Here is a 15223-nt window from a genome sequence, read left to right as displayed (position 1 = left end):
TTTGTGTGTGAACCAAGTTGTTTCAAGGACCCCCTCCTCAGAAAAACCCACAATTCATCGGATGGTCAGAGTGATGCTTGTTGTTTTGAGGCTTCAGCAGCAGCTGTCACGTGGAGTCCCCTGGTAACAGACCATTCTCCAAACCAAATGTCCAACAAAGGAGAGGAGACACTTCCCATCCACCAGGGATGGTCTCCAGAATTCCGTCAGCTGAACTATTGTGTTCAATAAACCAGGTTGCAACTCTTGTTTTATTTTAGACATGTTTCCTTTGTATAAATACCAAGATGAATCAAAGAGTTCATATTGTTATAGAGATATATAGAGATATACTTTATTCATTTTTGGCATGTCATTTTTAAGCAGGGCCCTGGGAAAAGGCCAGATTTGAGGACGTAGCTAAATGTTTGAAATATGAACCATGGGAATGTACTATTGTAAACAGTTATGTCACAGGACTGCCCCGAGAACAGCTTGTGCTTCTTAATGCATAGGGCGACCTTTTCAAGTTTGTGCACGTTAGAAGTTAGGGATTGTGTACTAAAATGTGTGAAAGGACAAATAACAAGCAGCATTTACCATAACAATGGCTCTCTTCTAGTCGATTCCAACTAAGTCATGGCCATTGTGAGCCAGTGTGCACAACAGCATGACCTGGAAACTGAATGATAGATTTTATTAAACTATAGCACTCAGTAGAGCTCTAGCTCCATCAAGGCCAGCCAGTTCCCTTGTTAAACCACATTTAAGTTCACTGAATATAGTAATAATTTGGACTTGCACCTGTAAGGCCCTCCAAATATAACTGATTTGTTTCCCATGAATTATTCACTTAAAAGTAGTGAAAATGTAAAAAAAATGCCCTTGTAAGGTTTATGTTTATTTGATAGGCTCTATCTTGGCCCACTTCCCCTCCATTCACTGAGGTCTGTATTGTAGTTATGTGTGATCCTGCTGGCAAACAACCAGCAGAGCAACAAATGGAAAGAGGTAAAAAGGAGAAGCTAGCTGCTCATGCAAAATGTTACTCCATAAGGTTATATTTTGTTATTTCTACTACTGATAATAATAATAATTCAAAAACAACAATAACATGGCTTTATTATGATACATTACGTTCATATTATTATTGTTGTTATTTATTATTGGTATCATAATTATCACTGTTATTATTATTATCATTACAAATGAGAAAGAAAAGTAATTAAGGTCAAATTGCTAATCGTATACTATGGTTAGCCTGACCTCTGTTGGAAAAACATGGTTACTGCAAGTACATCAAACGTCACTCCACAAATATGAAAATCACTAGTTGCTAGTTTTTGCTGCTCATAAAACACATAACACATGCGCACTAACACACACAGAGACATTTTTATACTTTTATATTGTATTATTTGTATGATTATGAGTATAAGTATAAAGCATGTAAGTGCTCGGTCTGTGCTAGAACAGGCTTTGGCCTCACAGAATAAGGACATGCTTTATTTGATTAAATGTATACAACTAGACTCATTATCTGGTTACGTACCTACCTCCAATTAATAGGATACACAGGACCTGTTGTAGTTGTTGGCAAATACATGATAAAGAGATAGTATAAGACCACTACATTTTCCTGTCTTATAAGCTGTTCATGAAATGTTTGTATACACATTATTAATTCTGAAAGTTGTGTTTTATCACATTTTTTATGCTTCCTTACATCGATTCATTTTTTTAATAGCATTGTTAAAATGACGGATCTAACATACTTATGTTTTGTTTTTCATTCATTCCCACAATAGACTGGAGGTTTTAAATAATAGTACAGCTCAACCTGTCAGTGTGGCCTGTAGAAGTGTTTCATTTGTTAAGCTCTGAATTATACAAGCAGTGTCAAAATGCAGAAAAGAAAAAGGAATGCAGTTTCAGATTTTACCCACTAGGTGGCTCTGGAGTACACAACACTGAGCAACAGGTGGTGGGTTTTGTACACGAGTGACTGAACCTTTAACATACAGCTGATAAAACTACATACATGTAAGAGATTGGCAGTCATTCCAGTGACTGCCAATCGCATGTGTTTGTCTGTAAAAGGTTACAGGCCGCATCATCTTCTATCTTCAGCTCATTTGTCTTTGCCTTTGCTTGCTCAGACATTCACAAGACAGTCAAGAGGAAATCTTCTCACACTGTGACACTTCTAACAGCTGCTCCCCTCACTGCGAGTGTCTCTTCCCAAGGGCTCTTTGACTGTGGCTCTTCTACACAGAGACCGTTACTGATGAGCCTTGTAGAGACACATGAAGAACAAAACTAAGTAGGTCGATCCAAATACAAAGAAAATAAACGGCGACGCTTATATGTAAGACAGATATTTGTCAATATCAATGGATTATTTGCATTAATATCTCTCTAAATATGTTGAACAATATGCAGTCAATTATATCTATTAAATTTGAAATGTATTCGTTGCAGGCTACTTCACACATCTTCTGGTGAAACTTCTCAGAAAAACTAAACAAGATAAGGAATCACCCAAGAATAAAATGTACACTAACAAATTAATAAGTATATAAATTGGGATTTAATAGGATGCTCTCCATGAAATAAGTTTACACTAATAAAAGGATAATTTATTTAAAAAAGTATGTGTGGGTATTACAGGGCTCTTTAAAAAACATGTTTGTGTTTCCTATTTCCAATTGCAGTAGCTTCAAACTACACAATCTTCTTGCAATCGGGGAAAGTATGAATAAAAATGATTACAAACTCCTTCAGATTTCTTCCAGAATGTAGAATATCATGTTTTTCCTGCATGTAGACAGGTTTTACACATTTCATCATGTTCAGCTGACGGCTGTCATCCCCACTATTGTAACTTGGGTTAATTTCAGAGCTCTTTTCAGGAATGATGTCTGAGACATCATTAAAATATGATTCAGCGGCTAAACGTGTCTCTGTTATCTTCAATATTTAGAAATAAATTATCCACATTGAACTTTGTGGATTTTTATTCACGTCAGAACCTGAAGAATAAGAGTGTGAATGTTGACAACAAATCAATCAATCAATCAATCAAATTTTATTTGTATAGCCCATATTCACAAATTACAATTCATCTCATAGGGCTTTAACAGGGTGTGACATCCTCTGTCCTTAACCCTCAGCAAGAGTAAGGAAAAACTACAAAAAACCCTTTTTAACAGGGTAAAAATATGTAGAAACCTCAGAGAGAGCCACATGTGAGGGATCCCTCTCCCAGGACGGACAGAAGTGCAATAGATGCCACGTGCAGGAGAACATCATCAATAATCAAAGTCTCTAGCAGCATTGATGAAGCACAGTCCATGCTCAGCAACCATCTAGACCACGATCCACCATCCAGACCAGACGCCACTTCAGTCCTCAGTCACCGTCCACCGCCGCCCACCAGGAGGACCCATCACAAGCCACCACTGCGGTCCTGGTCCACCGCCCGTGCCCAATGCCAACGCGACACAGGGTCCGCCACCAGCACCACGATCAGCCCACATGACTCAGAATCCGCCACACTGGATCCAACACCGCGACCCCCGGTGCGCGATCCACAAACCGTAATCCATGGTGCGGCCACAGAGGCCCTGGATCTGCGGGTGATAAAGCAAAGGGATTCCGGGGAAGGGGGATAGGGATGGAGAAGAGGAAGGAGAAGCTGGAAAGAGAAGCTCCGTGTGTCATGTGTCATAAAATAGAACAAGTAATGTTCTGGCGCACTAATTAGCTCTAACTATAAGCTTTATCAAAAAGGAAGGTTTTGAGCCTACTTTTAAACGAACAGATGGTGACTGCCTCCCGAACTGAAAGTGGTAGATTATTCCACAGCCGAGGGGCTTGATGGCTAAAAGCTCTGGCTCCTACTCTACTTTTAGAGAATTTAGGGACGACAAGTAGGCTTGAATTCTGGGAGCGGAGTGCTCTAGTGGGTTTATAAGGTATTAACAGCTCTTTAAGGTATAAAGCCGCTATATTATTAAGGGCCTTGAAGGTGAGGAGGAGAATTTTAAATTCTATTCTAGATTTAACTGGAAGCCAGTGTAGCGATGCTAATATTGGAGAAATGTGCTCTCTTCTCTTTGTTCTCGTCAGGACACGTGCTGCAGCATTTTGGACAAGCTGTAGAGTCTTTAACGACTTCCTGCTGGAGCCTGATAATAATGAATTACAATAGTCCAGTCTCGATGTAACAAAGGCGTGGACTAGTTTTTCTGCATCTTTTTGTGAAAGGACATGTCTAATTTTTGAAATATTACGCAAGTGGAAAAAAGCAGTCGTAGAAATTTGTTTTAAGTGACTATTAAAGGATAAATCAGGATCGAAGATCACTCCCAAGTTCCTGACTGTTTCATTGGAAGCAAGGGCAATGTCGTCTAGCGCAGCTATATCATTAGATAATGCATCTCTAAGGTGTTTGGGGCCAAGTATTATAACCTCTGTTTTGTCTGAGTTTAATAAGAGAAAATTGCGGGTCATCCAGGTTTTTATGTCCTTGAGACATGTTCGAAGTTTAGTTAATTGATTACTTTGTTCAGGTTTTGTTGACAAATATAACTGGGTGTCATCCGCATAGCAGTGGAAATTTACCGAGTGTGTCCTGATAATGTTTCCTAGTGGAAGCATATATAATGAGAATAAAATTGGGCCGAGCACAGAGCCCTGTGGAACACCATGATTAACTTTGGTGCGCACGGATGACTCATCATTAATTTGCACAAATTGGGAGCGATCAGAAAAATACGATTTAAACCAGTTAAGGGCGGTTCCATTAATGTTAATTAACTGTTTTAGTCTTTGTAATAAAATTTGATGGTCAATTGTGTCGAATGCTGCACTGAGATCTAACAGAACGAGGACAGACACAAGTCCCTGATCTGAGGCTATTAAAAGGTCATTAGTGACTTTTGCCAAGGCTGTCTCTGTACTGTGATTGGCTCTAAACCCCGATTGAAAGTCTTCATATATATTATTTTCCTGGAGAAACTCACACAGCTGATTGGCTACCACTTTTTCTAAGATTTTAGAAATGAAGGAGAGGTTAGATATTGGTCTGTAATTGGCTAAAACCTCTGGGTCTAGGGTGGGTTTTTTGAGTAGGGGTTTGATGACAGCTATTTTAAAAGACTGTGGTACATAACCTGATGATAATGACAGATTGATAATGTTAAGTAACGAACTCTCAATTAGGGGCAGAATGTCTTTAAGTAAGTTGGTAGGAATGGGATCTAAGATACAGGTTGTTGGTTTAGAACCTGAGATTAATTTGGTAAACTGATCACGGGTGATCAGAGAGAAGCTGTCTAAGTAATGGGTAGGATTCTCAGCCGTTTCTGAGATCTCTGTTGTTGGGAGGGTATTAGTGCCAATTGAGGGCAGGAGATGGTTGATTTTATTTCTAATAGTTTGAATTTTATCATTAAAAAAGGTCATAAAGATATTGCTATTTAGGGATGGAGGAATACTGGGTTCGGTGGAGGTGTGACTCTCTGTCAGCCTGGCTACAGTGCAGAAGAGAAACCTGGGGTTATTTTTATTCTCTTCTATTAGTTTTGAATAGTAGGCGGCTCTTACTTTGTGGAGAGCCTTTTTATATTCTTTAACACTATTCTTCCAGTCTATGAGGTTTTCAACATTGTTGCTGGAGCGCCACTTCCTTTCTAGTTTTCTTGATAATTGTTTTAACTCATTTGTCTGGGAATTATACCACGGAGCTAATTTACTATGTTTGACATTTTTCTTTTTTAGAGGCGCTATTGAGTCTAATGTTAATCGTAATGAGTCTGCAGAGCTATCGACGAGGTGGTCGATCTCAATGGAGCTCAGGGTTTTAAAGAATTTGTTGTTTATATCTACTGCTAATACGGGTTTAAATGTAATTGGGATTATTTCCTTAAATTTAGCTACAGCACTATCAGGTAGACATCTAGAAAATTAATTTTTTATTAGTGGCATATATTCAGTTATTGAAAAATCAAAGGTTATTAAATTATGGTCTGATAGAACTGGATTGCGCGGAAGTACTGTTAAATTTTCAATTGCGACACCGTACGATAATACAAGGTCAAGTGTGTGGTTACCACAATGAGTAGGTTTTTGCACACACTGACTGAAACCAATAGAGTCTAGTATTGAAATAAATGCTACGCTAAGGCAATCTTTATTATTATCAACATGAATATTAAAGTCACCAACAATAATAATTTTATCGGTCTTTAGGACTAAGTTTGATAAAAACTCAGGGAATTCCTTTAAAAATTCAGTATAAGCCCTGGGAGCACGGTAAACTACGGCAAATATGATTGGCTGTTGGTGGCTGTTGGTGGTTCCTGGATTGGCGTGGAAGACTAAGAACCAGACATTCAAATGACTTGTAGCTGAGTTTAGGTTTAGGATTAATTGATAGACAAAATTCTCTTTTGACAAATGTGCCGTCAAAAGAGAATTTCCCAGATGTTTCCCAGAGCAAATGGCCACAGCTGTGGGTTTCCATAATGCACTTGGATGGCCTTTTTCCCACTGTGTCATTCATACAATCAAACAATGAGCCAAGCTCTCTCTCCCTCTCTCTCTCTGTGTGTTTGTGTTAGTGTGTGTTCATATGCGGTCCAACAGATTTGCATAGAATTTGTGTTCACGTTTCTCTGTTGACATTGTTGCTTAAATGACCCTTGTCAAGATGAATTTGGCCTCGACTACTTCCTCTTTTTTGACAATTCATTCTGCGGTGCAATCCAGAGTGGGCACCGTGCCCATTGTAGACAGACTCGTTGCCCTGTATAAACGATTGGAGTACAGTTTTTGTTTTTAGGATTTAAAAACTTAAAAGTTTTCACACCTGAAGCCAGAAACTAGTGAGTTAGATAAACACGATGAGACGTTTTAATATCAACATGTTTCAGTATTAATAAGGAGTTAATAGGGATGTCATTATAACTTTACGACATATATTGTTTGATTAATTGATTAATTGTATTTGTTTAAATTAAAATGTGTGATAGTATTTGTTATTTTTTGTTTAAATCATTATTAGTCATATATGTGTGTATATGTACAGCAGGTTTCACTTAATTTCCTTCCTGGCGCTCACGTTGTTTGGGGTGTGGTGGAGCTATTTCTCACGGCATCTTGAACCTATTGTTCTTATTTTAGACCTTTTCAAAACTCGTTGCGTCAAGCAGAAATACTGAGGACAAAAGAGATGGTAATTATGTATGGTTCTTTTTCCTTGATGCTAGCTCTTGATATCATGTAAGATGGTTATTGTGAAACGTGTAAGAAGCTGCACCATGGGCTGTAGCCTCAGCTGACATTTGTTTTTTTATTGATCTACAGAAAGTCCCACTGATGTTCTATTTTTCACGATTATGATAATTGAGTACAGTTTATGCCTTTCTTTATAGTTTCCTGTTTTAATATATCTGTTTGTAGTTGCAGATCTAAGCCAGCTAAAATAAAATAAACCGTATCATAAAGTAGCATATCATGCTGTGGTATCGTACTGTCATAACATATTGTATCATGTGGTTTCATATTCCATTATATCACATTCTATCGTTGTATCCAACATTTTGATTTGTAGGTTAACGTGTTCATAGTGTATTGATTTTATTATATCATATAATTATTTTATTGTATCATATCCTATAGTATTGTATTGTGTTGAGTTGTATTATATTGTTTTGTAGTGATAGATTACTTTATTCATCCCTGAAGGGAAATTAAGTCGTCATAGCAGCCGGTATATTTGAATACAATAAAATACAATACAATAGAATAAAATAAAAAAATAAAAAATATTGAGGTAGAAGAGTAAACTGAAACACAAGATAAATAGGTAGATGGCAAGATGATGGTAATAGTACTTTACATTACATTACATGTCATTTAGCTGACGCTTTTATCCAAAGCGACTTACATTTTTAGAACACTTAGCATTTATGAGGGGCCATTTAGGGGTTCAGTATCTTGCCAAGGACACTTAGGCATGCAGATGGGATAGAGTGGGATTCGAACCGGCAACCTTCTTGCCTATCCCCTAGGCCACACTCTCCCCCTAGTACTGATGATGGTAATGTTATTGTTAGACAGTACACAAAAATAGCACAGTACATGTAGTATACAACACAACACAATATACATTCAAACATGATAGTAACCATACCAATACAACAGCAGTACACAGTCACTGTGGCAGCAATAGCATATACAACAACAACAGCAACACAACAATAACAACATGTACACCTGTACAAACACGTGCACATAGACCCACATATACAAAGAACACACAAAGAGTACGACACAATATGACATGATACACAGCAGAGGTACAAATGCAAGTATCTGACCACACAACAGACATAACAAAACACAATGAGTGCAAGAACATGAAGACAGAGCGTGCAAAAGACAATACCACTGCAGAAAATGAAATACGTTATCAATATGAGTGTATCATATTGTATGGCATCTTATCGCATCGGAGGGTAGTGTATCATACCGTATCGTAGCGTAGTGTATCATATCATATTATATTGTAGCGTATCATAACGTATCATAGTGTATCCTATCATATCATATCGTAGCGTACTGAGTGTTTCATATCCTATCGTGTCATATCTTAGCCTGGTGTATCAGCTGGTTGAGGGGCCTCTTTGGCTCCTGGGCTTTGGAACAGTTTTCTTTTAGGGAACCATCAAAGCAGCTTGAAAAATCCACTCTCACCATCTACAACATGTAAACAACCACACTATCAGTCAGGTGGGTGAAACATCTACGTCCGTTTTACATACAGTCGCCTACAAGTTGTGGTTGGCTCTCAGTTGTATTTTAAAATCGATCACACCTCAAAACACATAATTATAGTTGAACACCTATGGTAATTAATGCTTATTTTTATTGATTTATTTAGAATTTCATTTTATGAATTATCCTTTGTGTTTACGCCTACTCACTTACTCTACAATTACTGATATAACTCCTCAATTAATTTGTCAAGGCTGCTCTATTCAGCCCAACATTTGCTTATGAATACATACTTTAAACATTGACACACTTTTCCATTATGTTACAAATTGTTTCTTCTGATCAAGGTTATAAATACTTCTATATTGCACTTCTGTTCGTCCTGGGAGATCTCTCATATGTGGCTCTCTCTGAGGTTTCATTCCCCTGTTAACAGATCTTATTTTGGTAGTTTTTCTTACTCTTTATGAGGGTGGAAGACCGAGGATGTCATACCTTGGTAAGCCCTATGGGACGAATTGTGATTTGTGAATGTGGACTGTACAAATAAAATTTGATGGGTGGATTCATTAATTTTGGCTGTCTCCTTGTATTTGAAAATAACAATGTGCCTTACTGTGCATAAATAATAACGAAAATGTGTTATTGGTGATTATGTAGAGTGGATTCAATTTCCATACAACTCCAATGGCTAATAATACAAAATAATCAATAAGTGTCACTAAAGTTGGGAGCAGATATGTGTGTGCGTGTGTGTGTACACTCAGACACACAGTTACTGTACCTGCTGACTGGGCCAATAATTAAACAGGGGGGTCAACATTCCTCTCGCGGGACTGTCCCGCCTGAAGCATCGCGAAGTTTCCTGCTTCTCTCCGGTGTTTCTGAGGCGGCAGCAGGCGGCAGACGGCGGAGGAGCCCGGTCCAAGAAAGGTGGAGACTCCTGCTCAACTTCCTGCACAGTAATCTTGAAGCACCGCCGAGAGAAGTCAGGAGGCGGGCGGAGCTGCTGCTGCTGCTGCTGCTGCTGCTGCTGCTGGGACAAGGGCGAATGGATCCACGGCTCATTTGACGTCTTTATCTCCGGCGACTCGATACGAACTCACCTTGCGGGTGTTTGGACCTAGCTACCTGGCTAGTCGCTAGCTAGCAGCGGAGCGGCTGGACGCGCGATTCCCAGCGTCTGATAGCGAGGCGGTGCGAAGGGCAGGAATGGGTAAGTTTTCCATGATGTGGCGCTTGTGTTGTTTCTGTCCGCCGCCTGCCTCCCCCCACCCCGTATTCCTTGCTCAACGCATTTAAACCAGGCGAACCCGAGAGAAGCGGTAGAGCCCAGCGTCGGCGTCTTGGACCGTGCTCTGCGCTTTCTGACAGCAAGGTGTTGGAAGTTAGCAGGCTAGCCGTGTAGCCTAGCGAGCTAGCCGCCTGGTTAAGTGGAAAACGCCGCCTCCATCCCTGGTTCTGGCTGCATTTCTAGCTAATGTGAACACGAGCCACCACAGAGCTGATGTCAACACGGCCTCTGCAGAAACACTCAGGGTCCTGGAGGAGCCTGGAGCGGAACACTCCATTTCCCTGCTGCCTGTGGGTTTTTAACTTAAATAACTCCACAGGACAGGAAAACTCCCGACTTAACTTCTTCCGATGGCTTGGATCCACTTCCCCCCGTTTGTCTTGGCCCACGCAAGGAACAGATACGTTTTATTTAGCTCACTGTGTCGTGACTGACATTCTTTCCATGACTCTGACGTTTCACTGCAAGTTTCCCACACCCAAACCCAAACATGCCTTGCTTGACCTCACTTATCACTGGACCAGAATGAACCACGTGTCTGATTCTGACCTGTGACCCAAGGTTAATCTGATTGTCCAAGTGATGGAATGGCAGCATCACAGATTCAGGTCCCTGTCACTGTCAAACCTGGGAACTGTGTCGTTGATAACCCAACATGAGAGTCGGCAGTGGGTGGAGGCGGCTTGCTGTCACACAGGTTGTGGTCATGCAGAGGAACCACTCTGATCTCAGGCCTGAAATAGCAATGCAAACCTTCTGTTACTGTATCTTGTGACATCTTGCTTACTGTGTCTCACTCAGTTTGCCGTCTGTGGGTTGTGTGGTTTGTATGTCGTAGGACTTGTTCAAGAAACCCGCTATGTTGCAAAACAGGTTTTCACAGCTCCGATCGGCCCTCGGAGGTGTAAAACTGCAGACAGAGAGAAGAGAAGCTGCTGGAAATATAGCTGTTGTGCATGAACTCTTGTCAAACTGCTGCTTGCACTCGGTCTTGAATACCAGAGTTACAATCTAGGAGAAGCCTGAGACTGCCAATATTAAATTGCACCAACAAAGCAGTGCAGAGGATTATTTGTCTACAAGGTGAGGTGTATTAAAAATAGTAACCCTGGAGGAGGACTGATTAGATCTCATTAAAATGACAACCACTGCATTTGCATCAGAGTCAGGCTTCTTCACCAGTCCATTTACAGGACAATAGGTTCATACAAGTTAGTAACGTGTTATGCTGGTGTTTGGTATGTGTCTCCTCAGGTAGCTCAGTGCTGAAGCTACCTCAGCTGTGTTTGAACACGTCCAGGCTGTGTGTGAGAGACCCTCGCATTCTGTTTGCTTTCCCGTCAGCTCAGTGTAGACTTACATGCTGCCTGCTACAGGTTGATAAAGTAAAATCCACAAACTGGCTCTGTGGAGCCTGGCATGGTCCCCACCTCTGTGCCTTTAGCTGGTTAGTGGGTAATAGTATTATAGAGAAAAAATGAGGGTACAGAGAGAGAGGGAGAGGGCTTGAATAATTTGAAGTGGGGACATTGACAAATTCGTGTGGCAACATGACACCCCAGTGTTGTGTTGTATTTGCCAATTTCACTGTTGTATTTCCACAGAAACCAAGGGCTGACTGGTGGCCTCAATCAATATTTACTAGGATGTGGTACATGTTGATTTCCTACCTCACGGATGAAGGTCTGTTAAAGTAGCCTGGTTATCTAGTGATCAAATGTTCATTAACTAAAAAAAAACTCTTTAATAGATGTATATTATTGCACTACATGTTTACAGAACAGAAGTCTTCATAAAACTGACAAGTTAATATATGGGAGATCATATTTACTGACCTGTACAAATCTTTTCAAGGTCTCTTCAAATGTGAATCAGTGCTGCAGGAACTCAGGTGTAATTATCATTGCCACCCTTTCAAATATTTTTGTGACTTTTTTTTAATTCTCATTTGAACAAATGCTTTTGACTTTTCCCTGGATGGTGATTGAAAGAGCACATGAGGCAGAACTTTGTCTCATTCAGCTTCACCACTGCGTGAGTGCAAGTGGCAAACATGCTCGGGCTGCAACTAAGAATTAGCAACGATAATCAATAAGAATAGATTGATAAATTGTCAGATATTGTCTTATTGCAGATATGTTGGCCGATGAGTCAGAAGAAACTGCAGTTGGCCTCCTACAGAAATACTAAAATAGGTGTGAAGTTGTGCAGTGATGGTGCCTCCGTAGCTGTTTTCTGACTTGCACTGAGATTATCCATATGTGAAAACACAAATGTCCAATTCAGTTGTTAGGGTTGAGCGATTTTCAAAAATCTTCATAGCATAACAATAAGCCACCGTCAGCCTAACAACCACGGTTTCACAGGGGAGCATACCGTATCAGTAAATGCAATAAAAGTAGAGCTGTCATTACTTCATTCTCACTTCAATGAATCCAGTGTGAGTTTACAATTGTGTTCTGTGAAACAGTGTGTCGGTGGGATACTGTCTGTAAGCGACTGCCAGAGAGCAAGCTTAGTCAGGAGGGGCTGAATAAGTATACATTTAAGAATGGCATAAATCATTATGTTGTAATCAGGGTTGATATCAAACAAATCAACGTTTTAATTGATTTGATCACAATTCTAGTATTGGTCAGGCTCTGTTATCAATTAATCTGCCTATTTGTGCTTTAATTGTGATTTACACAATGAATCAAAGTCGTTGACACTTTGGTTGTCTGCTGTTGTTGATGCACTTGGACAACAAATGGCAGTCAGTGGTGCTAAGTGTGCTCCTATTATATATACAGGGTAGTGCCAGCTGTTACTGTTTCCACATAGAGCTCTTGGTTTTATAATTCATGAATCAAGGCAGGTTTAATAACTAATGAAAATAGAGATTGTTTGCCTTTGTCAACGTAGCTTCGAGGTATGTGTAATGTTTGGCAGGGCGTTGGTAAGCACACATGCTTAGCTATTGGATTCGCACTGAATGAGTAGGATTATTCAGGCTTTCATTTGGACAAGCAACAGCTCTCTCCTCACCGTCTCACTTAATTTCTCCCAGCAGCCCTTTGCCCTTCGTGTCAGCCACCTCTCGGAGCGGTGCGAAGGAATGCAGTTATGGGTTTCCTCTGCTCTGATTGTGACTGAGAGAAGCACAGAGAGCACACTGATTTAGACAGTCTGCCTGGCAGTCAGCTCGCCTGCGTGGCCTTGAGTACCCCCCCCCCCCCCCCCCCACACACACACACTCTTTTTCTCTTCCTTCCTTCCTATCTCGCCCTGCCTCCCTCCCCCTGTAACATCCTCCTGTCTGTCACTGGCTTATATAAGACCCTTATTGTGCAAAGTCTTTACCTGGAAGCAATTTGTGAGGAGAGGAAATCAATAACCCTGGAAGTTCCTTGCAGACACAGACAGGAAGTGTGATCACTTTAATTTGAGGGGTTTCCACACTTGAAAGCAAAGATAATAAATACATAGATGACTGTGACAAAAAGCATGAGCTATCTGTGGAAAGGCTGAACTTGTCAGTGTCATTGCTGCTCATAATAAGTAAGTAAGTCCCTCTCTTGTCAAACATGGCAAGCGTAGTATATTGACTCTGAGAGAAGAAAGATCACTTGTATCTGATAAGAGCAGCAACCGTTGAAGCAAGACCAGGCATGATGGAGGTATGCTGGAGAAGCAATAGGCTCACATTATCCAACCATAACAAAGCATACAGGCAGCAATACAGTGTAACTCCTTTAAGGTTTGTTACACTAAGGAATTTAAATTCCCTTGCTGCCTTTGAAAATGTCCGATAAAAGAACGTATGTTGTAAGTTAAGAAATTATTTCAAAATCACGTGTGAAACTAACTGAAAGTCAGTTAATGTAAGATGTTACTTTGAATCATCACATTCACAGAATTTCTTAGTGTCAGTTGTTCATTTGACATAAGTACTGCAGTGCCAGTTCAAAAACTGCCTGTTTGGAATGGGTTGTTTACTTGGCCTGTGGTAATGCAAGTTGCAGCTTTCTCTCTGAATCTGTAAAAGTTACCCACGGTCATTGAGCCATAGGAAGTAAGGACCCCCTGCTGCTGCACAAAGAGCTGGTCACTTTTTTATTCAAAGTTCTGTGAAGCTCGAACCAGTATACAGAACCCCGAACCAGAGAATCAGTTGTTGTTGCTGTGATTGCAGCCGTTTTCTTGAAAGCAGTGTTTCAATGATCAACAACGTAACTTATTCTCAAGTGCGTTGATCATTCCTAGCCGCCAATTCTACAGAGGGTTGTTCGCCTGTTTATTCAAAGTTTACTAAACACCAAGTGTGAAGCTGACAAGATGAATTGTTCTCATGATGTGTTAAAGAGACAAACATAACTCAGAGCTGCAGCTCTATTTAAAGCTTCATGTGATGAGATGAGTCAACACTGAGATCTGTATTCACTCAACTTACATATATTAAGTTAATTCCCCAATTCTATAATTGGAATCATAATAAAACATATTTGACCACTTCAGGTTTCCTCTTAAAAAAGAATGTTCTACTCTAGCCTGGAATAGACAAAGCAAACACTTGATGGCTAGAGGTCCTTTGGCATTTGTACGATACTTCAAGGCCACCTTAGCTTCTCCTACATATTTTGAAGTGGAAGGTGAAAGGAGCTTTATTCAGTTGCTCGCTATCTGCAACCTATCCCCTAGTTGCCATTAAATCCTTCACACTATAGTTGTCTGAATTTAGGTTTATGGAGTATGAGTATGTTGCCGCTGTATGGTGTAGGAAAAATGACATGGTGTTTGCATGATCTGGATATTTAAGGATTTCAATTGAGATAAGAGGAAACATTTTCGTTCGGGAGCTGTCACGAGTTGGCAGCAAGCTGTGGACGGAGCGTACATCTGCAGAGGAAACGGTCCCTACAGGATCGCAGTGAACATGCATCTGCTCAAAATGCTGTGGAATGACGCCTTCAGCTTTGATCATCCCACTGTTCCCCTAACTTGCCCATGTGTCTTAGCTGCAGAAAATATGCCAGGAATCCTCTGCCACCACTCCCCAGAGCCTAGGTGTCATGCCACATTGGTAACAAGAAAAAAAAGTCCTGCTGTGTGTCTGTTTATTTCCCCTTTTGCTCCTTCGGTCTGTCATTATCAGTCACTCACACATCAGAGATCTCTTTTAAATAA

General features: G+C 40.3%; 1 protein-coding gene across 4 annotated transcripts in view; it reads left to right on the top strand.

The window, feature by feature from the left end:
- Positions 1-9639: 9639 nt before the first annotated feature.
- The window catches only part of cd2ap (CD2-associated protein), a 54313-nt gene continuing 48729 nt past the window's right edge, over positions 9640-15223 (top strand). For 2 of the 4 annotated variants that reach the window (XM_062410797.1, XM_062410795.1), the window contains exon 1: positions 9640-9979. In XM_062410797.1, coding sequence (XP_062266781.1) covers positions 9976-9979 — 4 coding nt within the window. In that variant the 5' untranslated portion in view covers positions 9640-9975. The remainder of the gene's footprint in view (positions 9980-15223) is intronic. The other 2 variants (XM_062410796.1, XM_062410794.1) reach the window with 1 other exon arrangement.

This window comes from Platichthys flesus, chromosome 18 (genome assembly GCF_949316205.1).
Source record: "Platichthys flesus chromosome 18, fPlaFle2.1, whole genome shotgun sequence".
Classification (NCBI taxonomy): Eukaryota; Metazoa; Chordata; class Actinopteri; order Pleuronectiformes; family Pleuronectidae; genus Platichthys; species Platichthys flesus.
This window is presented reverse-complemented; position numbering and strand designations above follow the sequence as displayed.